The sequence below is a fragment of the Heterodontus francisci genome, chromosome 1 (genome assembly GCF_036365525.1).
Source record: "Heterodontus francisci isolate sHetFra1 chromosome 1, sHetFra1.hap1, whole genome shotgun sequence".
NCBI classification, from domain to species: domain Eukaryota; kingdom Metazoa; phylum Chordata; class Chondrichthyes; order Heterodontiformes; family Heterodontidae; genus Heterodontus; species Heterodontus francisci.
Window position 1 is genome coordinate 77,808,591 of NC_090371.1, and position 23,219 is coordinate 77,831,809.

The 23,219-nt window shown below is 43.4% G+C and overlaps 1 protein-coding gene across 6 annotated transcripts in view; it reads left to right on the top strand.

Annotated features, from left to right (window-relative positions):
* LOC137370161 (long-chain-fatty-acid--CoA ligase ACSBG2-like) overlaps positions 1 to 23,219 on the top strand; it is a 184,085-nt gene that overhangs the window by 59,711 nt on the left and 101,155 nt on the right. For 2 of the 6 annotated variants that reach the window (XM_068032432.1, XM_068032427.1), the window contains exons 2-4: positions 517 to 915; positions 17,757 to 18,031; positions 18,784 to 18,872. In XM_068032432.1, the coding sequence (XP_067888533.1) occupies positions 681 to 915; positions 17,757 to 18,031; positions 18,784 to 18,872 (599 nt within the window). In that variant the 5' untranslated portion in view covers positions 517 to 680. Of the gene's footprint in view, positions 1 to 516; positions 916 to 17,756; positions 18,032 to 18,783; positions 18,873 to 23,219 lie in introns of those variants that run through there. The other 4 variants (XM_068032440.1, XM_068032428.1, XM_068032455.1 and 1 more) reach the window with 3 other exon arrangements.

A 23,219-nucleotide genomic window follows, 5' to 3' on the forward strand; every position in this document is an offset into this window, starting at 1 on the left:
GATTTATCCTGACAGATTTGTATAGTACAGAGCAAGTAATGAGTAAGTGCTGTTAATTGTTAGCATTGATTATAGCTGGACTGGTCTACATGTATTTTTTGCCCAGAAAGTGTGTGTGTTTTTTAAAAAATACGCTTTTTGAGGGTGGCATAAGTTAGCAATTGCATCCGAGTCAAAGGATAGAGAAAGTTTTGCTGGACCACCTTTCTATACCTTTTTTAAGGGCCAGACCAACTAACTGGAAGCGCACATTTAAATATCAAGAAAATAGGATTTGATAGGGGATACTTTTTCTTAATATGGGTGATTGCAAATTCTTGAGAGTGACCAGGTTGAGCATTAGTTGAACACTTTTTTTCCCACTCTGAATATGATCTGTGGTATTCATGTTATAGTTATGATTGAAAAAATCACATGCCTGTTTTCTTATCAGTGGTGTATTATGAATTTCAATTGCACTGCATTTCTGAAAGTAATTATTGCATGTTTCTTCTGTCTGTCTTTACCTTTAAAAAGCAGTTCTAAACAAAATCCGTGAGATTTGTCGATGGGAAATTCTTGATGGCAGTCCCTGGTTGAATGATGCAGGAGGGGATACAAGGGCATCCCCCTTACATGGCAGTAAAAGTGAGGAAGAGCTGCAGCTTTATGAAAAACAACAGCAGTAATTTATAGATCAAATGGAAATGCCATTAGGAATGAAAACTGAAAATGACTCTCCTGGAAATCCTGAGCAAGTGACTTCACCTCAGAAAGGCAGGGGTCCTGCAAATGTGGCCGAGTTGGGAGATTTCAACAGCTCAAATTCGGTCAAGACTAACCAGCAGAAAAATGCGAAATCACCTAGTAAGGCCACTGCTCGAGGAGGACAAGCTGGAACATCCTCAACTGCAGGACAAAATGTATCAGCAGCAGGTAGCCTGGTTCTGAATGCTTTTCAAGCAGCATAAAATTGCAATATTTCCTCCCTTTTTAAAGCATCTTTTTACAAATGTGTAAATATATTGTGACTTTAAAAAAAAAACGTTAATTATGCGACCTTTGGGCAATCCCCTAATCTGTATTTGCAAACTGAAATAATGTACTTCTTCATAAACAGCACCCAATGGTTGCTATCCAAAAGTTATTACAATGTTATGAATTATTGTTTCGTATAAGAAAGAATGATAGCTTTCATTCCCCAGTGGCTGAACTGTGGTTTACTGTAGAATGAAAGCTAGCAACACCTATTTAAGGCCACTTTTAAAATTTACCGAGTAGCAGTATTTTAGATTTCAGCCTGGCCAGTGAATGTCAACGGATTTAATGACTGTAGAGGAAAGGAGGTCATTATTGCTTATTCTGACCATGTTTTTAAACTGGTACTCACCACCTAATTTTCACAAGGTGAAAGCATTCAGGAGTGGAATCCTGGATGATTTTATTTCTCTTCTCTCCCTCTCTTCATCCTCCCTTTGCCCAGTGTTCTCTACTTTGGGAGCAATGAGATCTTTTATAGACTTCAGTTACATGGAAAGACTAGAGAAGATGGGGTTGTCCTTCTCACAGCAGAGAATGTTGCAGGCTAAAGGAAGATTTAACAGAAAAATTCAAAACCCTGAAGGGTTTTTGTTAAGTGGTAATAAGGGGAAACTATTTCAGTAGCAGAAGGATTAGTAACTGGAGGACACCGATTTAAAGTAATTGGCAAAGAACCAGTGGCAACATGAGAAATTTGTATACGCAGTGAGTTATTATGATAATGGGAATGCACTGCTTGAAAGTAGATTCAATAATAGCTTTCAAAAGGGAATTGGATAAATACTTGAAGAGAAAGATTTGCAGGGCTATTGGGAAAGGGTAGGGGAGTGGGACTAATTGGACAGCTCGTTTAAAGGAATAGGCTCGATGAGCCGAATGGGCTTGTTGGTACAGTTAGCCCAAAGCCAGAACCCTAAGACCTTATCAGGTTGTTTTAGCTGTGCATTTCTGCTAATAGAGCTCTTGGCTATTCTTCATCTTTGTCATGTGGCACCAATATCAGACTCTGCTTCTGAGGTTTTTCCGAAATATCTAAGGGAAGAGAGAATAACACTGAGCAGATACGTAAACAAAATAGCATCTAAACATAATTCGATCCTGTTATATTAAATTTATTGTTTTCTGCCTGCTATTCACTGGTTTAGATTTGATTGGCTTCCACCAAACATTTATTTTCACATAGTGACACTCGCACAGCGAACACATTGTATTGCAGGATGAACAAAATGGAATGCAAGTAGTCTGCAATTGCAGACCTTCCAAAGTGGTGGGAGCTGCATTAACTTCATTTTTCAGATTTTCATACATAAGAGCATAAGAAATAGGAGTAGACTATACTGCCCATTGAGCCTGCTCTTCCATTCAAATAGATCATGGCTGATCTTCAACTTCAACTTCACCTTCCTGCCCACTCCCTATATCCATTGATTTCCTGAGAGCCTAAAAATATGTCGATCTCACCTTAAATATATTCAACAATGAAGCATCCACAATCCTATGGGATGGAGTATTCCAAAGATTCACAACCCTTTGGAGTGAATAAATTTTTCTTCATCTCAGTCCTAAATGATCAGCCCCTTACCCTGAAACAAGGAAATTTCCTATCAAGGTGAAACAACCTGACAGTGTCTACCTTGTCAAGCCCCTTCAGAATCTCCTATGTTTCATTGAGATCACCTCTCATTCTTCTAAACTCCTGAGAATATAGGCCCAATTTATTCAGCCTCTCATCATAGGACAACCCTCTCATCCCAGGGACCAATCTAATGACCCTTCACGTACTGCCTCCAATGCAAGTTTATCCTTTCTTAAATATAGAGATCAAAACTGCAAACAGTGCTACAGGTGTGGTCTCAGCAAAGCCCTGTCCAATTATGAAAAAACTTCCTTGCTCTTGTACTTCAATCCCCTTGCAATAAAGGCCAACATGCCATTTGCCTTCCTAATTGTTTGCTGTACCTGCATGCTAGCTTTCTGTGTTCTTTGTACAAGTACACCCAAGTCCTTCTGAATATCAACATTTGCAAGTTTCGCACCTTTTAAAAAAAAATTCTGCTTTTCTATGCTTATTAAAGTGAATAACCTGACACTTCCCCACATTATACTCCACCTTGTTGCCCACTCACCTAACGTGTCAATATCTCTTTTCATCCTCTTTGTGTCCCACTCACAGCTTGTATTTCCACCTAGCTTTGCATCATCAGCAAGCATAAGATACATTACTCTCTGCCTCTTTGTGTGTCATTGATATAGATTGTAAATAGCTGAGGCCCCAGCACTGATCCTTGTGGCACTTCACTAGTTATAGCCTGTCAACTTGAAAATGCTCCATTTATCATACTGTTTGCTTCCTGTCCATTAACCAATCCTCTATCCATGCTAATATATTATCCCCAACTCCCTGAGCCTTGCCTTGTGTATTAACCTTTTGGGTGGCACTTTATCAAATGTCTTTTGGAAATCCAAGTATACTATTCTACATCGACTGGTTCCCCTTTATCTACCCTACTAGTTACATTGTCAAAAAACTCTAATAATTTGTCACAAGTAATTTCCCTTTTATAAAACCATGTTGACTTTGTCTGATCATACTAAACATAGAAAATAGGAGCAGGAGTAGGCCATTTGGCCCTTCGAGCCTGCTCCGCCATTCATTATGATCATGGTTGATCATCCAACTCAGTAGCCTGTTCCCGCTTTTGCCCCATACCCTTTGATCCCTTCAGACCCAAGAGCTATATCTAACTCCTTCTTGAAAGCGTACAATGTTTTGGCCTCAACTGCTTTCTGTGGTAGCGAATTCCATAGGCTCACCACTCTCTGGGTGAAGAAATTTCTCCTCATCTCAGTCCTGAAAGATTTACCCCGTATCCTTAGACTATGACTCCTGGTTCTGGACTCCCCCACCATCGGAACATCCTTCCTCCATCTACCCTGTCAAGTCCTGTTAGAATTTTATATGTATACTATGATTGTCTAAGTGCGTTATCAAGAATTCCCTAATGATAGGTTCCAGCACTTTCCTGATGACCAATGCCAGACTACCTGGAATAAAAAGAGAAAGTGCTGGAAATACTCAGCAGGTCTGGCAGCATCTGTGGAGAGAGGAGCAGAGTTACCGTTTAAGGTTGGTGACCTTTCATCAGAACTGGTTAACTGGCCTGTATTTCCCTGTTTTCTATCTGCCTCCTTTCTTGAACAGCGGTGTGACGTTTGCTAATTTCCAATCTTCTGGGACTGTTCCAGAACATAGGGAATTTTGGAAAATCATAACCAGTGTATCTGCTCTCTCTACAGATATCTTTTATAACCCTAGGATGTAGGCCATCAGGTCCTGGGGATTTGTTGGATTTTAGTCCCTTAACTTTATCCAATACTTTTCACTACTAATATTAATTACCCTAATTTCCTCAGTAGGTAACCCCTAGGTTACCCTCTATTTCTGGTATGTAACTTGTGTCTTCTACTGTGAAGACAGACACAAAATATTTGGTCAATGTCTCTGCCATTTCCTCATTTCCCATGATAATTTCTCCTGTCTCTGCCTCTAAAGGATCACATTTACTTTAGCTACTCACCTTCTTTATGCACTTTTAAAAGCTCTTACAATCTTTTTTTATATTCCTGGCTAGTTTACTCTTCTATTTTTTTCCTTTTTATCATCATTTTGGTGGTCCTTTGCTGATTTCTAAAACACTCTCAGTGCTCAGGCTTGCTACTATTCTTTACAACATTATAAGCCTCTTCTTTTAATCTAATATTATGCTTAACTTCCTCAGTAAGCCACTGTTGGATCTTTTTGCTAGACTTTTGCTTTTTAATGGAATGTACTTTTGTTGAACATTCTGAATTGTTCCTTTAAATGTTTCCCACTGTTTATTTACTAGCGTACCTTTTAGTTTATTTACCCAATCAACCTTTGCCAACTCCCTCATACCTAAGTTTGTTTAAGTTTAAAATTCATATTTGGGACTGGAACATTTCAAACTTAATATGGAACTCAATTGTATTATGATCACTTTTTCCCAGCAGATCTTTTATTGTGAGATTACTAATTAATCCTGCCTCATTGCGCAATACTAGATCTAAAACAGCTTTAGCCTTATATGGTTCCAGAATGTATTGTTCCAGGAAACTGTCACAAAAGCATTCGACAAACTGATCCTCCAAACCAGATTTGCCAATTTAAACAGAAAGTGCTGGAAAAACTCAGCAGGTCTGGCAGCATCTGTGGAGAGAGAAGCAGAGTTAACGTTTCAGGTCAGTGACCCTTCTTCAGAACTGGCAAATATAAGAAATGTAAAAGATTTTAAGCAAGTAAAGTGGGGGTAGGGCAAGAGATAACAAAAGAGGTGTTGATAGGTCAAGGTCACAGAATAGCTGACCAGAAGGTCATGGAGCAAAGGCAAACAATTTGTTAATGGTGTGCTGAAAGACAAAGCATTAGGACAGATAGTACAGTCCCGCAGGCTGTAGTGTGCCTAATCGGTAAATGAGGTGCTGTTCCTCGAGCTTGCGTTGATGTTCACTGGAACACTGGAGCAATCCCAGGACAGAGATGTGAGCATGAGAGCAGGGGGGTTGTTGAAATTGGAAGCAAAGTTGATAAAGCTTTCCAGTTTGGGGCAGGAGCAGGAAATGGCACCGATACAGTCATCAATGTACTGGAAAAAGAGTTGTGGGAGGGGGCCTGAGTAGGACTGGAACAAGGAACGTTCCACATATCCCACAAAAAGACAGGCATAACTAGGGCCCATGCGAGTACCCATAGCAACACCTTTTACTTGAAGGAAGTGAGTGGAGTTGAAGGAGAAGTTGTTCAATGTGAGAACAAGTTCAGCCAGGTGGAGGAGGGTGGTGGTGGATGGGGACTGGTTGGGCCTCTGCTCAAGGAAGAAGCGGAGAACCATCAGACCGTCCTGGTGGGGGATGGAGGTGTAGAGGGGTTGGACGTCCATAGTGAAGAGGAGGCGGTTGGGGCCAGGAAACTGGAAATTGTCAAAATGACGTAGGGCGTCAGAAGAGTCTAATTTCCACCCTTCTCTCACCTTCACAGGGTCCATCTCCGACACTTCCCTTCCCTTCCTTGACTTCTCCGTCTCCATCTCTGGGGATAGGCTGTCTACTAATATCCATTATAAGCCCACCGACTCCCACAGCTACCTCGACTACACTTCTTCACACCCTACCTCCTGTAAGGACTCTATTCCATTCTCCCAGTTTCTCCGCCTCCGACGCATTTGCTCTGATGATGCTACCTTCCATGACAGTGCTTCTCATATGTCTTCCTTTTTCCTCAACCGAGGATTCCCCCTCACTGTAGTTGACAAGGCCCTCAACTGTGTCCAGTCCATTTCCCACACCTCTACACTCACCCCTTCCCCTGCCTCCCAGAACCACGACAGGGTTCCCCTTGTCCTCACTTTCCACCCCATCAGCCTCCGCCATTTCCACCACCTCCAGCGTGATGCCACTACTAAAGGCATCTTACCCTTCCTTCCCCTGTCAGCATTCCGAAGGTATCGTTCCCTCCACGACACCCTGGGCCACTCCTCCATTACCCACACCACCCCGTCCCCTTCCCATGGCACCTTCCCCTGTAGTCGCAGGAGGTGTAATACCTGCCCATTTACCTCCTCTCTCCTCGCTATCCAAGGCCCCAAACACTCCTTTCAGGTGAAGCAGCGATTTACTTGTACTTTCAATGTAGTATACTGTATTCGCTGCTCACAGTGTGGTCTCCTCTACATTGGGGAGACCAAATGGAGACTGGGTGGCTGCTTTGCTGAACACCTCCGCTCAGTCCAAAAGCATGACCCCGAGCTTCTGGTTGCTTGCCATTTCAACACACCCCTCTGCTCTCATTCTCACATCTCTGTCCTGGGATTGCTGCAGTGTTCCAGTGACCATCAATGCAAGCTCGAGGAACAGCACCTCATTTACTGATTAGGCACACTGCAGCCTGCCGGACTGAACATTGAGTTCAATAATTTCAGAGCATGACGGGCCTCCCATTTTACTTTTATCTTTACTTATTTTTTCTTTTTGCTTTTATTTTTTGTGTTTATTTTAGTTTAGTTTGTTCAGTTTGTTTCTACTGTGCCTACCCACTGTTTTTTTTCATGTTTGTGCTTGTGGCTGTTAATTCGTTTTCAGTCCATTAACACCCTATCTGTACTAATGCTTTGTCTTTCAGCACACAATTAACAAGTTGTTTACCTTTGCTCTATGACCTTCTGGTCAGCTATTCTATGACCTTGTCCTCTTAATACCTTCTCTTTTGTTATCTCTTGCCCTACCCCCACTTTACTTGCTTAAAATCTTTTACATTTCTTATATTTGCCAGTTCTGAAGAAGGGTCACTGACCTGAAACGTTAACTCTGCTTCGCTCTCTACAGATGCTGCTAGACCTGCTGAGTTTTTCCAGCACTTTCTGTTTTTATTTCAGATTTCCAGCATCCGCAGTATTTTGCTTGTACCGTTGCCAATTTGATTGTTCCAGTCTATGTGAAGATTAAAGTCCCCCACAATTATTACTTTGCCTTTGCTCCAAGCTGCTATAATTTCTTGCTTCTTCGGAGGCCTCTAAACTACTCCCACCTGTTTTTTCTGCTCTTGCTATTCCTAATCTACACCCATACTGATTCTACTTTCTGATCTGCTGAGCCAAGATCCTTTCTCACTACTGTCATTATGACATCCTTTACTATCATGACTGCAGCTCCTTTTCTATTCTGTCTGTCTTTGCAAAATCTTGTGTACCCTGGAATATTTATTTTCCTATCTTGGTCACCTTGTAACCATGTCGCTGTAATGATGTGTAGATCTAAATCATTTATCTCTATTTGTGCCATGAGTTCATCTACCTTATTGCAGATGCCTCGTGCATTCAGATAAAGAGCCTTCAATCTTTTTTACTATTATTCTTTGCATGGACCTTATTTGCTAATGAACTATTATTGTTAAACTCTCTGTCCTTTCCTGTCCGACTTTGCTTGTCTTTACCCACTTTGCTACACTGTTCTATTGTCCAGACTTTTCTCTTTGGATTACTAAATCTACCTTCACCTGAACACCGCACCCCCCCAACACCCCTGTTATTTTAAAGCCCTGTCCACGGTCCTAGTTATATGATTTGTCAGGACACTGATCCCAGCCTGGTTTAAGTGAAGCCCATCCCAGTGGAACAGTTTCCTCTTTCCCGAATACTGGTGCCTGTGCCCCATGAATTGAAACCACTTTTTCCCCACACCACTCTTTGAGCCACATGTTTAATTCTCTAATCTGCTTGACCCTATTCCACTTGGAACGTGGCTCAGGGAACAATCCAGAGATGATCATCTTTGATGTTTTGCGTATTACTTTGGAGCCTAACTCAAACGCTCAGCAGAACACCATTCCTAGTTCTACCTATGTGATTGGTTCCTACGTGGCGATGATAACTTGATCCTCCCCCCTCCCACTCCAAGGTTGTCTCCAGCCACGAGGAAATGTCATTAACCCTGGCACTGGGCAAGCAATACAACCTGGGGAGCTCCTGGTCACGGCTGCAGATAACAGTATCTATCCCCCTGACTATAATGTCCACTATCACTACCACATCCCTTTTCGCTTCCCCCCCCTGCCCCACTTGACTTGCATCCTGCATCAAGGTGCCATGGTCAGTTTTCTCATCCACACTGCAGTCCTTGTTCTCATGCAGACAGGTAGCAAGTTCCTCGTACCCGTAAGTCAAAGACAAGGGCTGAGGCTACGTGCTGGATCCCCATACCTGCCTGGCTCACAGTCACGCCCTCCTCTCCCTGCCCATTGACCAACTCTAAAGTTCTACTTTATCTAAGGGGTGTGACTGCCTCCTGGAACAAAGTGTTCAGGTAAGTCTCTTTCACGCTGCTGCCCACAATGTCAGCAGCTCAGACTCCAGCTTGGTAACTCTGAGCTGAAGTTGCTCAAGTTGCAGACACGTACTGCAGATATGGTTGTCTGGGACAACAGTGCATTCCACAGATTCCTACATATTGCAATGCCATGCCATGTTTGTCGAACCTATTTATTTGATTAGTTAAATAGTTACTAATGTAATTAGGAAAAGTAATAGCAAGTTACAGTCTCCTAGCTTGGAGACAAAAGAAGAACACTCATCGACTATTGGTGGTAAAGCAAAAGAACAAAAAGAATCACCTCCCTCTCCTGCTTGCACCAAATTCCCAACATAGCACTCAGTCCACAAAACACTCTTACCAGATCACACTGTGTGGTAGCAAACACTCTACTTTTATAGAGAGCTTATGACTCACATCCAAATTATAACTGCCAAGTCAGATTCCTGCTACTGTCTTCTTTTTTTTATCCTTCTTTGGCCTCCTTGTCTCGGGAGACAGTGGGTAAGCGCCTGGGGGTGGTCAGTGGTTTGAGGATCAGCGCCTGGAGTGGCTATAAAGGCCAATTCTAGAATGACAGACTCTTCCACAGGTGCTGCAGATAAAATTGGTTGTCGGGGCTGTTACACAGTTGGCTCTCCCCTTGCGCTTCTGTCTTTTTTCCTGCCAACTGCTACTGTAATTAACATTTATTCAGTCAACCACTTTCAGTTGATTGACAGTTAACTGCCACTGCCAAGCAGTTCCTGTTAACTAGGTATTTTAACTAGCTTGCATTTTCAAAGCGATCGTGGATGTCATCAGTCCTTGTGAACGTTTGCCAGCTTGTGAATGCACACATGTGCGCGCTCATGTCAACCACACAGTGACATCCTCACCCCTTAATAGCTGCAATCGTTGGCCCCATTCCCCCTAACAGTACCCCACTCCCTCCAGCCATCCCCGCTTCAATTGCCGCTTTCAATTTCCCGCTCCATCCTGCTCACTGCTGACTTCCCTCGGCCGCTTGCTCCTGGCCTCGGCCGCTGCCTTCCCTCAGTCACTCACTCTCACCCTCGCCACTTCCCCACTCGGCCGCTTGCTCCTGGCCTCGCCGCTTCCCCATAGCCACTCGATCCTGCTCTCACCGCTTCCCCCCTCACCCACTCGCTTCCCACTCTTGCCCTCAGCACCCCCCCCCCCCACCCCCTTAGCCGCTCACTTCCCGCCTCGCCACTTCCTCCCTTAGCCATTCACTCCTGCCCTCGCCCTTCCCCCCTTGGCTATTAGCTCCCCACCTAGCCGCTGCCTTCCCTCAGTCACTCACTCTCACCCTCGCCACTTCCCCACTCGGCCGCTCGCTCCTGGCCTTGCCACTTCCTGCCTTTGCCCTTCTCGCTTCGGCCACTCGCTCCTGGCCTCGTGCCTTCCCCCTTAGCTGTTTGCTTCTCGCCTTTGCCCTTCCCCCACCTTGGCTGCTCGCTCCCGGTCTTGTCGTTTTGATCAAACCAAATTAGCAATAATACTGTGGAGGAGGACTTCCTGGAGTGTGTACGTGACAGTTTTTTAGACCAATACATTCAGGAACCAACTAGAGAATAGGCTATCCTAGACTGGGTATTGTGCAACGAGAAAGGATTAATTAACAATCTTGTTGTGTGGGGTCCCTTGGGAAGGAGCGACCATAACATGATAAAATTCTTCATGAAGATGGAGAGTGAAGTAGTTGAATCCAAAACTAGGGTTCTGAGTCTAAATAAAGGAAACTACGGAGGTATGAGTTGTGAGTTGGCTATGATAGATTGGGGAACTTTACTAAAAGGGTTGATGGTGGATAGAAAATGGATAATATTTAAAGGACATGTGCATGAATTACAACAATCATTCATTCCTGTCTGGCGCAAAAATAAAACTAGAAAGGTGGCTCAACCATGGCTTACAAAAGAAATTAGTATTAGATCCAAAGAGGAGGCATATAAAATTGCCAGAAAAAGCAGCAAGTCTGAGGATTTGGAGCAGTTTAGAATTCAGCAAAGGAGGACAAATAGGTTGATTAAGTGGGGGAAAATAGAGTATGAAAGTAAACTTGCGGGGAACATAAAAACTGACTGTAAAAGCTTCTATAAATATGTGAAGAGAAAAAGATTAGTGAAGACAAATGTAGGTCCCTTACCGTCAGAAACGAGGAAAATTATAATGGGGAGCAAAAAAATGGCAGAACAATTAAACCCCATCTTTTGTTCTGTCTTCACAACGGAGGACACAAATAACCTCCCAGAAATGTTAGGGAACCAAGGGTCTAATGAGAGGGAGGAACTGAAGGAAATCAGTATTAGTAGAAAAAAGAGCTAGGGGAATAAATAGGGTTAAAGGCTGACACATCCCCAGGCCTGATAATCTACATCCCACAGTACTAAAGGAAGTGGCCCTGGAAATAGTGGATGCATTGGTGGTCATCTTCCAAAATTCTATAGCCTCTGGAGCAGTTCCTACAGATTGGAGGGTGGAAAACTTAACCCCACTATTTAAAAAAGGAGGGAGAGAAATAATGGAATTACAGACCAGTTAGCCCTACATCAGTAGTGGGGAAATGCTAGAGTCTGTTATAAAGGATGTGATAGCAGGACACCTGGAAAGCATAAGTGGGATTGGACAAAGTGCATGGGTTTACGAAAGGGAAATCATGCTTAACAAATCTACTGGAGTTTTTTGAGGATGTAACTAGTAGGATAGATAAGGGAGAACCAGTGGATGTGGTGTATTTGGATTTTCAGAAGGCTTTTGATAAGGTGCCACATAAGAGGTTAGTGTTCAAATTTAAAGCACAAGGGATTGGGGGTAATATACTGGCATGGATTGAGAATTGGTTGACAGACAGGAAACAGAGAGTAGGAATAGACAGGTCTTTATCCGGGTGACAGGCAGTGACCAGTGGGGTACTGCAGGGATCAGTGCTTGAGTCCCAGCTATTCACAATATATATTAATGACTTGGGTGAGGGAACTAAATGTAACATTTCCAAATTTGAAGACAGCATAAAGCTGGAGGGGAATGTGAGCTGTGAGGAGGATGCAAAGAGGCTCCAATGTGATTGGGACAAGTTGGGTGAGTGGGCAAATGCATGGCAGATGCAGTATAACGTGAATAAATGTGAGGTTATCCACTTTGGTTGTAAAAACAGAAAGGCAGATTATTATCTCAATGGTGATAGATTGGGAAAGGGGGAGGTGCAATGAGACCTGGGTGTCCTTGTACACCAGTCGCTGAAAGAAAGCATTCAGGTGCAGCAAGCAGTTAGGAAGGTGAATGGTATGTTGGCCTTCATTGCAAGAGGATTTGAGTACAGGAGCAAGGATTTCATACTGCAGTTATACAGGGCCTGGGTGAGACCACATCTGGAGTATTGTGTGCAGTTTTGGTCTCCTTATCTGAGGAAGGATGTTCTTGCCATGGAGGGAGTGCAAAAAAAGATTTACTAGGCTGATTCCTGGGATGGCAGGATTGACGTATGAGGAGAGATTGGGTCAACTAGGCCTATATTCACTCGAGTTTAGAAGAATGAGAGGGGATCTCATAGAAACCTATAAAATTCTAACAGAACTAGACAGGCAAGACGCAGGGAGGATGTTCCCGATGGCTGGGGAGTCGAGAACCAGGGGTCGCAGTCTCAGGATACGAGGTATGCCATTTAGAACCAAGATGAGGAGAAATCTCTTCACTCAGACGGTGGTGAACCTGTGGAATTCTCTACTGCAGAAGGCAGTGGTGGCCAAGTAATTAAATATATTCAAGGAGGAGATAGATATATTTCTTAATGCCAAAGGGATCAAGGGATATGGGGAGAAAGCTGGAACAGGGTACTGAGTTAGACGATCAGCCATGATCTTTTTGGAATGGCGGAGCAGGCCCGAAGGGCCGAATGGCCTACTCCTCCTATTTTCTATGTTCCTATTTTAATAAATTGAGCCTCATGGAAAAGGAGGGTCATTATCCAATTTGATTAAAAAAAATATAGGCTAAGGGCAGAAAACAGCAAGTCATGGTAAATGATTGTTTTTCAGACTGGAGGATGGTAGACAATGGTGTTCCCCAAGGGTTAGTGCTGGGACCACTGCTTTTTTTTTTGCTACATAGAAATGGCTTGGATCTTGGAATACAGAGTAGAATTTCAAATTTTGATGATGATACCAGACTTGGAGGTGTGGCAAACACTGAGGATGATACCAATCGACTGCAACAGTACACAGATAGGCTAGCAGAATAGGCAGACAGTTGGCAGATGAAATTTAATACAGACAAGTGTGAGGTGATGCATTTTGGCAGAAGGGAAAGGGTGAAGCAAGATAGATGTTCCATCTTTATGTTGTTTCTGGTTCCCAGATGTTGGAAAGAATCACACTTTAATCTTGGAAAAGGATGGAGTTAGTCTGATTTATTTCAGCACCATGCTTGTGCTGTAGAACCTGGTTCAACTGGTTCTTGTGTTACATATAACATAACTCCCCAGTGCAGCTGTGAATGAGGCCCCCCACTGGAACACTCACACATAACACTAGTTCCTAGCTAATTAGTTCCTAACACTTTACAGATAGCATTACAATATATACATATATAACAATAGACTTAATGACGCAGTTCCTCAGATTTTGCAGGAACTGAGGGACCTGGGGATGCATGTGCATCAATCTTTGAAGGTGTCAGGATGTATTGAGAGAGTGGTTAGCAGATGAGATCTTTTGCTTCTATTTATGAAGTCCTAGAGTAAAAAAGCATGGATGTTATGCTGAACCTTTATAAAACTCTGGTTAGGCCCCAACTGGAGTACTGTGTCCAATTCTGCTCACTACACTTTAGGAAGGATTTGAGGGTCCTTGAAAGGGTGCAGAGGAGTTTTGCCACAATGGTTCCAGGGATGGGGGATTTTCGTTACAAGGTTAGGTGGGAAAAGCTGGGGTTGTTTACCCTGAAGCAAAAGAGATCGAAGGGAGATTTGATTGAGATATACAAGATTATGATAGGCTTAGATAACTTAGACAAGGAAAAACTATTCCCATTAACTGATGGTACAAGGGCTAGAAAACATAGGACGCTCAAGGTCAGGTATAGTTTGTGTTAGATCCATGGAGTAAAGCCCTCTCTATTATCCCAATAATTAACTTTATTCACAAATTTGGTGCCCCTTATTGTTCCATTTAGGTTTTTTTTTCATTCTTTCATGGTATGTGGGTATCACTGGCAGGCTGGCATTTGTTGCCCATCTCTATTTGCCCCTTGAACAGAATGGCGTAATAGACTATTTCAGAGAGCAGTTAAGAATCAGCCACATTGCTGTGGGTCTGGAGTCAAATGTAGGCCAGACCAGGTAAAGACAGCAGATTTCCTTCCCTAAAGAATGTTAGTGAATCAGATGGGTTTTTATGACAATTGTTGATAGTTCCATGGCACCATTACTGAGACTGGCTTTCAATTCCAGATTTTTCTATTAATTAATTGAATTTAAATTCCAGCAGCTGCTGTGGTGGGATATGAGCCCATCTCCCCTGGGCCTTTGGATTGCTAATCCAGTGACATTACCACTACACCACCGTCTCCCCTGTGGCCTTTTATTTCCACACCGGCAATTTTTCGTGAGGTTCATAAGTGCTTTTGCATCAGTTACTGTGAGAGTTATGCCCAAGTGGAGACAGTTACTCTGTCACTCTTCAGACCCCACTTTCCCACATGCATTTTTCTTTACCAGCCCATGACTCATTCCTTCTGGACTTGTTCAAAGGCCTATAGAATGGAAACAAATGTTTTCCACCCGTCTGGCCGCTTTTGTTGCCTATATGTATGTCTGCGTATATATACATATATATGGAGTATGCATACTTGTTATCGTGATGTATGTTGGCAGCAAGGGTGGTGTGGCCCTGCTGATGGCTTCAACCCATCAACTACTTAACACTGACTGTTTTTCAGAAGCTCGTGTACCCATTTCATGTGTATTTTGATCACCGTTCAATACCAAAGGTCCAATTTTTTTGGAGCTATGTTCTAAATGGCTACCTTAAATTATTACTGCACATTACCCTTTGTGGGAAACCGTATTTTATTTTAAATTATTTGGTGACAGGGTGGACATCAAATTGGCTGAAAGATGAAAAGCAGAGTAGTACTAGTAAATGGTTGCTTTTGGACTAGAGGAAAGTATACAGTAGTGTCCCCCAGAGGTTGGTATTAGGACCATTGCTCTTGATATGTATTGATGACCTGGACTTGGGTATAGGGACATGACCAAGTTGGAAATATACTTAATAGTGAGCACGATGTTAGCAGATTTAAGGGGGTCATTGATTAAGTGTCACCAAAGCAGAGGAGTATGAAGTGATGCATTTTGGAAGGAGAAATGAGGAGAAGTAGTATAAACAAAATGGTAATATTTTAAAGCAGATGCTTTAAAACAGAGACTTTGGGATTTATGTACGCAAATCTTTTAAAGGTGGCAGGAGAAGTTGATATAGATGTTAGAAAAGCATATGGGGAATTTTTCAAGGCAAGGGCAGGTTGACGTGGGTTGGGAACCCAACCTTTTCTGGGTTTCTGCGGGGCAACAGCTTTCTGACCTCTCAGCAACTTGCCAGGGTGACCAAAGTGAGTGCACAGTGGAGTGCTGCTTCAGTGAAACTGACAAGATGGGAAGTCTTTGGTGAGTGAAACTGAAGAGCTCCAGCCATGGCTCGATGAGAGGCTACTGTTCAAAGCACTTCTTCTCTCAGAGAGTGCTATCATTGCTTGACAGGTGATTGCCAAGCTCTTGGAAGGCACTTCACCTGTCATGTACTTCACGGACCTTCAGCTGCACATCCCTGCTGCCAGCCTTCACTATGGCACAGAGCAGATTATGTAGCTGCAGCTTGCAACTCAGGTAAGAATGAGAGACCCGGGAAGCAGCTTTTCCAAGTCTCCTTTCTATTCTAGTGATTGCTGAAACCTCAAAAATCGATGTTCAGGTGAGCCCTTGTAACCCATGTCATGGACCCTATAATTAGAAATCCTTCCTTGAGCAGTTCCAGCGTGTCATCCCAACTGCTCTCCCTGATTGTTCGGGAACTGGGAGATGGGACACTAATCCCTTGGCTCTGGGAAAGAGCCTCTGCAAAGCCCAACAATTAGTGAAACAGGTTCCGAAACTGCAAATGATGCTGGCCGTCAGGCAGGGAATAAATACAAAAGATTCCATTCATAGAGTACAAAAGAAAGGAAGCTATGTTAAACCTTTATAAATCACTGGTTAGATGTTAGCTAGAGCATTGTGCGCAATTCTGACACTGCGCTTCATAAAGAATGTTAAAGTCTTGGAGAAAGTACAGAGATGATTTACCAAAATGGGTCTGGGGTGAGGAAATTCAATTATGTGGAGCTGGAAAAACTGTGGCGAATTAGTAGTGGTGTTCAAAATTATGAACGGTTTTAATAGAGTAGATGGGGAGAAACTGTTTCCACTGGCAGGAGGATCAGTAACTGGAGGATGGGGATTTAAGATAATTGGCAAAAATGTCAGGGAGGAGGAGGAAATGTTTTTTAATCAGGAGTTTCTGTGATCTGAAATGTGTTACCTGAAAGGGTGGTGGAAGTAGATTTAATAACTTTCGGAAGGGAAGTTGCTAAATACTTAAAAATAAGAAATGTTAGGACTTTGGGGAAAGAGCAGGGGCAGTGGGATTAATTTGTGCATGATTATGAGAGTTTAAGGGTGAAGAGACCTAAAGATGGGATGCAGAGAATGAGGAGTAACTTTTTTTTTTGCAATAACCTCCTCCCAAATCAGTTTAGTTCCCTCCTTTGCTGATGCAGTAAATTGATGTGGGGTGGCTCTACATAGAGTCATAGAGTCATTTACAGCACAGAAGGAGGCCATTTGGCCCATCGAGTCCATGCTTGCTGTCTGCGGAGCAATCCCAGTCCCCCGCTTGATGCCCATAGCCCTGTAAGTTTATTTGCTTCAAGTGCCCATCCAATTTCCTTTTGAAATCGTTGATTGTCTCCACTTCCACCACCTTTGTGGGCAGCGAGTTCCAGATCATTACCACCCACTGCATGAAAAAAAAGTTGTTCATTTCCCCTGCATCTTTTGCCCAAAACCTTAAATCTATGTCCCCTAGTCCTTATACCATCTGTTACTGGGAACAGTTTTTCCTTGTCTAACTTATCTAAGCCTATCATAATCTTGTACACCTCTCCTTCAATCTCCTTTGCTCCAAGAACAACCACAGCTTTTCCAACCTAACCTTTTAACTAAAGTCCCTCATCGCTGGAACCATTCTGGTAAATCTCAGCTGCCCCTGTCAAGGACTCTCACATCCTTCCTAAAGTGTGGTGACCAGAACTGGACACAATTCTCTAGTTAGGGCTTAACCAGAGATTTACAGTCAACTTTCACTTCCTTATTTCCATTAGCAGTTATTGTCTTTCTGATCCAACCTGCAGTATATGTCATTTGTCAGTTCTGATGAAGGGTCACTGACCTGAAATGTTAACCCTGCTTCCCACGCCACAGATGCTGCCAGACCTGCTGAGTGTTTCCAGAATTTCTTGTTTTTATTACTGCAGTATATGTACAGTTCCAAATCTAAATATACTGGGGCTGCATTCGATTAAACATTCTTTTTTGTGTTTCACGTACATTTAGCTTGTTATCCAGCCAAGCTTATGCATAGGCAATGGAACACCATTCAACAGATAATGTAAGAGGTGTGCAAGAAGTTTAATAACAAATAATCCCTTATGTAATTGGTAATAGTTGTCTGGAAAAGATAGGCTGCTTAAATCCCATAAAATGAGATATTGCATTATCAGAAGAGACTAATGTTTGTGTTCTTGTTTGTTTTCTTCAGTTAAGGCGACTGTAGTTTCAGCACCATACCCTGTTAAATTGGCTCCTGCAACTGACCTATGGACCACAGTGAAGAATGGTGCAGTTAAAATCCGAATGGAGGACTCGGGTTGTGGTGCTGATTTGCCCCTAACTGTTGCCCAAATGTTCCAACAGGCGCTGGAACGTTATGGTGATCGTGTTGCTTTAGCTTTCAAGCATCGATCTCATTGGGAAAAATTAACCTATACACAATATTACAACGCATGCAGAAAAGCAGCAAAAAGCTTTCTTAAGGCAAGCACCTCCTTTCCATCTTACCATGATGATCTAAGTTTAAAGCAACTTTAATTGTAGAAGAAAAATGTAAACTGCAAGGAATTTGGGTGGCACAGTGGCGCAGTGGTTAGCACCGCAGCCTCACAGCTCCAGCGACCCGGGTTCAATTCTGGGTACTGCCTGTGCGGAGTTTGCAAGTTCTCCCTGTGTCTGCTTGGGTTTTCGCTGGGTGCCCCGGTTTCCTCCCACAGCCTAAGACTTGCAGGTTGATAGGTAAATTGGCCATTATAAATTGCCCTTAGTATATATAGGGGATGTGGTAGGAATATGGGATTAGTGTAGGATTAGTATAAATGGGTGGTTGATGGTCGGCATAGACTCGGTGGGCCGAAGGGCCTGTTTCAGTTCTGTATCTCTAAAGAATTTCTATTTTAATCATTTTGTCATTCCCAGTAAGGTGAATTATTGATTATATAAGAATTTAATTATGTTTTTCTTGGGATTTATGAATTTTAGTTGCATGTTTAAAATAAATTTGTAAATTTGATGGGTTTCTTAAACATACATATACATTAATTTGTCATAGAAGTTTAACATAATATTTTTACATAATTTTAAAGAAAGACTTGCATTTATATAGCGCTATTCATGACCCCAGTATGTTCTGAAGCACTTTACAATCAGTGAAGTACTTTTGAAGTGTAGTCACAGTTGTAATGTAGGAAATTTTAAGAGAGGAGTGTAGTAAAATATCTGTTTTGTGTTTACAGCTTGGTCTCCAACGTTTCCATGGAGTTGGCATCCTGGGATTCAACTCTCCAGAGTGGTTAATTGCAAATATAGGAGCAATTCTGGCAGGGTATGCCTTTAATAATGTAGCCTAGTGATTCTTAGTAACCCAGTGGTGACTTGACCATCTGTTATAATTGTCATGATTGATTATAAACTTCAGTGTGTTTTAATATTTTTATAAAATGGTGATTGATAAAGAGACAAGAATTGGTTATATTTGTACAATTTTTGGGGGTTTTATATCAATATTCAGAATTACATTCATGAATGCTGCATTAATATTGCATTAATATTCTGTTAGTTAAAAATTTGGAGGTATTGTTATGACCTCAGCAGAGACCTCTAACTTTAAAATAAGATATATGAACTTACCAGTGACCAATTAAAAAAATTACACAAGATTTCACGTTTTAAGACTTTTACTATAACAACTGAACTAATATTCAACATTAACTAGACAGTACTTAATAGGTAGCTAATGCACTAAATTACAAAGGTATTCCCCATTAATATATTAACACGCTCGAAAACCCCACAATACATTTATACATTACAGTCTGCTTGGCGAAAAGGTATCCTTGCAGCTAAAAGTCCCAAGCTCCTCCCAGCTACAATGGGTTGGATCTCCTAGCATCCTTCTTACAGGCAATGTCCTCTTCGCTCACTTCGTCCGAGCGCATTCGACTGGACTTCTGTTAATAAAACAATCTCTGGTGACCCCACTGGTCTTTTTCCCTCTGCAAATCTTGAGCCTTCAAACGGGTTCAAATCTTCGCAGTCTTTTGCTGTATCAATGATCTGAGAGCAGCTGTTTTCCCCAGAAACAGCCCACTGGTCTCTTTTTTTCTCTCTCTCTCTCTCTCTCTTTCTCTCTTTCAGTTCCCAGACCTGGGAAAATTATCCAGATCAAAAGTCAATAGTTGTTTGCCTTTGACAATTTTCAGAGTCCATTGGGGGAATCTTATCCTGGCATCAGATGTCTTGACATCTGGAGAAACCAACACCGAGATCCCTGCATCGCCCCTTTTCCAGAAGGCCCGCATGTTCACAGGCCTTCCCTCCCCAGAATAGATTTTGGCGGATGTAGGATGGTGGGGGTAAAACACCTCCACCACCATCCCACCCAATTTTATGCTCTTGCTGCCTCCAAACCTGCCATGAGGGAGAGCATAAAATTTCCGCCCCCCCCCCCCCCCCCCAATAAGTCTGACCTTAGCAAAACCACCTGGGCCTTCCTCTGTTTTCAGATGTTAAAAATTGCAACTCAGATACACATTTTAGAGCCCAGGCTCCCCGTTTACAATCGGAGAGTCTGGGAGAGTGAAACCCATTGGCTGGGATTTTATGAGTCCCACGGTGTTCCCGATGGTGGGACCAGAAGTTGGTGTAACGTCTGCCATTTTTCCCACTTTACACGGAATTTTATATGTAAATGAACCGTGTGGCGAAGGGCATGGGAGACACGAGGGATTATGCGGATGGGACGATCTTTCATTGGTGGAACCTGCCATCACTGGGCCAAGCACCATGATCACCACAGCTATAAAGTATTCTGTGCTTGCAGCCTGCAGGATCAGCAGCCTTCCTGTCATGTAAGTCTCTGCATAGGAACCTGAATTGAAGCTTGAACGTAATTCAAAATGCTTTTGCCTTCCTTAATTCTTGTAATCCAGCACCAATTTCACATCATTTATTTTCTCTGCAGCAACAACAATGACAATTTCAGGCCGCCGGCAGCGTCCCGCCCACGGTCCAGTGATGCCTCCTTGCAGGTTCTCCTCCAGGCAGTCAGGGAAAGGTGGGAGGGCCAATCCCTACATATGGACTCAGAAAACTCTCCCGTCTGACCAAGACAGCCTGGATGGAGGCAGCAGAGGAGGTCTTGAACCATGAGGTGATGCGCAGAACCTGGGTGCAGTGTTGCAAGCGCATCAATGACTTGCTCAGATCAGCGAGGGTATGGGGTCTTGGTGAAGCTATTTCATTGTTTTCCTCCCTGGCTCTGTCTCTCTAAGACGGAGGATAGACAATGCATCCAGTGGATTGTGTGAGCGGCCTTGGTGCTGTACACTAAATGATTGTGACTAAAGTTGACAATTGGCGTTGTTGATGTGCTCGGATGTGTCGTGCGAAAGCCAGTCCTGAATGATGTCAATGCATGTTTACAATGGTTGTGATTCAATTTTGACATGTCATTAAATCTGCACTGTCTCCTGCAGGACAAATGCACCCACAACCAGCGGGAGCACGCCAAGACAGGTGGAAATGTCCCAGACATCACAGATCTGACACCGGCTGAAGAGGAGGCTGCAGAAATTGCAAGAGAGGAGGGAGGCAGGGCAGTCACAGATGGTGAGGCAGGATCCTCAAGGCGTAAGTGTCATCTTGCAGCCATATGTGCAAACCAAAGGAAAGTGTCTGAACTCATGTTCAGCTGATGCTTAATGTGTTTCTGTTTGTGTCTCCACTGCAGGTGCCTGCACTCAAGTGTCTGAAAACCATGAGGCCCAAGATTCCTCCTCTGGGGAGGAAGAAGAAGCCAGTGTCCCAGAGGGTACACCGTCACCTGCCCCTTCTTCCACTTCTGCCTGCGCAGATACATCCACACAGTCTGTGGGGGATTTATAATTAGAATCAGGGTCACAATCTGGTGCACATGACACAGATTCGTCCCAGCAGCTGAGGGAGCATGTGCCAGCTGGATCTCCTGACAATTGGAGGACTGCTGGAAACCAGGACCCTGCTCAGCCCCATGATCATGATGATCCTCTGTTTGTTGCTACAAGAAGTCTGCTCGATGTGCAGGAAAGCCGTTGGTGTACCGACACCTCAAGGACTGCAGCAGTTCAAGAAGGCAGCTCACCACCACCTTCTCAAGGGCAATTAAGGATGGGCAATAAATGTTGGCTTAGCCAGCAATGCCCACATCCCATGATTAAAATAAAAAAAGTTGGAGATGTCTGAGGCATGTGTGCTGTGTGTGCCATGGAGGAGTCCATGCAAGCCATGATGTTTGCCATGTCCCAGGTATTTGAGCATATGGCTTCCTCAGTCGAGAGTTTGGCATGCCCGTGGCAAGTCTGGTTGAGCATTTGAGCCATATGCGATCTGACCTGCACTCCATCACTGTTGCTGTGTGCTCCCTGCAGCAGTATCTAAGCGAGAGCGGGACGAGGAACCTGAACCTCCCTACAGATTCCCGTTCCCCTTGTGGAGACAGGCAGTTACCATTGTGCACCCTAATAGAGGAGGAGCATGTGCCAGTGCCTGGGGCCTTCCTCTCAGGATACCCCTAGGGTAAGTGGCGTCTCGCCCACCCCCCGACTCCTTTACCTCCAGCAGCCGAGCACATGAGCATACTCAATCACCATTGCTGCAGACTCTTAATAGGATGGAGCCATCAAGGCCCCGTTCCTTCAGACGATGCCCGCCACGGTCATCCACAGCAATGGGGCAGCGCACTGAGCAGACTGCCTCTCCCTCAGCTACTAATGTCAGGGTAGCACCTAGACATAGTGGGAGCACATGCTAAAAGAAATAGTTTTGAGCATGAATGTGGCACGGGTGCTGTAAATATTGTGCAACCCTTCCAGAAGTTTAAATACATCTGGATTTACTTCAATATTTGATGCGCTCTTGTAAATCATTTGCTTGGTTTCAGATGAAAAGGAAAATGTTCTTTGGAAGCCTATGGCAGGAACGCATTGACGCTTACACAACATTTCAGAAAATGTCTAATTTCCATTTATCATTGAAGACTGAAGGTTCCAATAGCAATGAAAGCTGTTTGTCATTTGATGATTGTTCACTTTTTTCCACTCCTGACCTGCTTTACATTTGTGGTTCTGTAATCACACCCTTAATTTCTTTGCAGTGATGTCATAGAGTCATAGAGTTTTACAGCACAGAAACAGGCCCTTCGGCCCATCGTGTCTGTGCCGGCCATCCAGCACCCAACTATTCTAATCCCATATTCCTGCACTTGGCCTGTAGCCTTGTATGCTATGTTATGCTATGTGTTTTCAGTTCCATCGTAGCCCAGAGAAGATTTCATCTGCCAGTCACATCAAAGTGCAGAAAAGTTTCTTTTAGATTTACAGCAATGAATAAGATCTCAGGTGGATGTGAACATATGTGTGGGAATTTTTATTTTTCTCCTACCAACGTTCCTTGATCAAGTGGCTTATTGTTGGCTGAAACAGGCAACTATGAGGTTCTCCCTGATGATCCTTGCATGTCTCTTCATGGCCCTCATATCTATAATGGCATTGTTGACATTGTTATCCTTCTCCTCGCTCTCTTCATAGTTATCCTCATCTGAGGAGGACTGGTGTTCCTTCTGTTCCTCCGCCTGTGGAATGTTGCTGTGTCTAATTGCCAGGTTGTGCAAGGCACAGCAAACAACGATTATTCA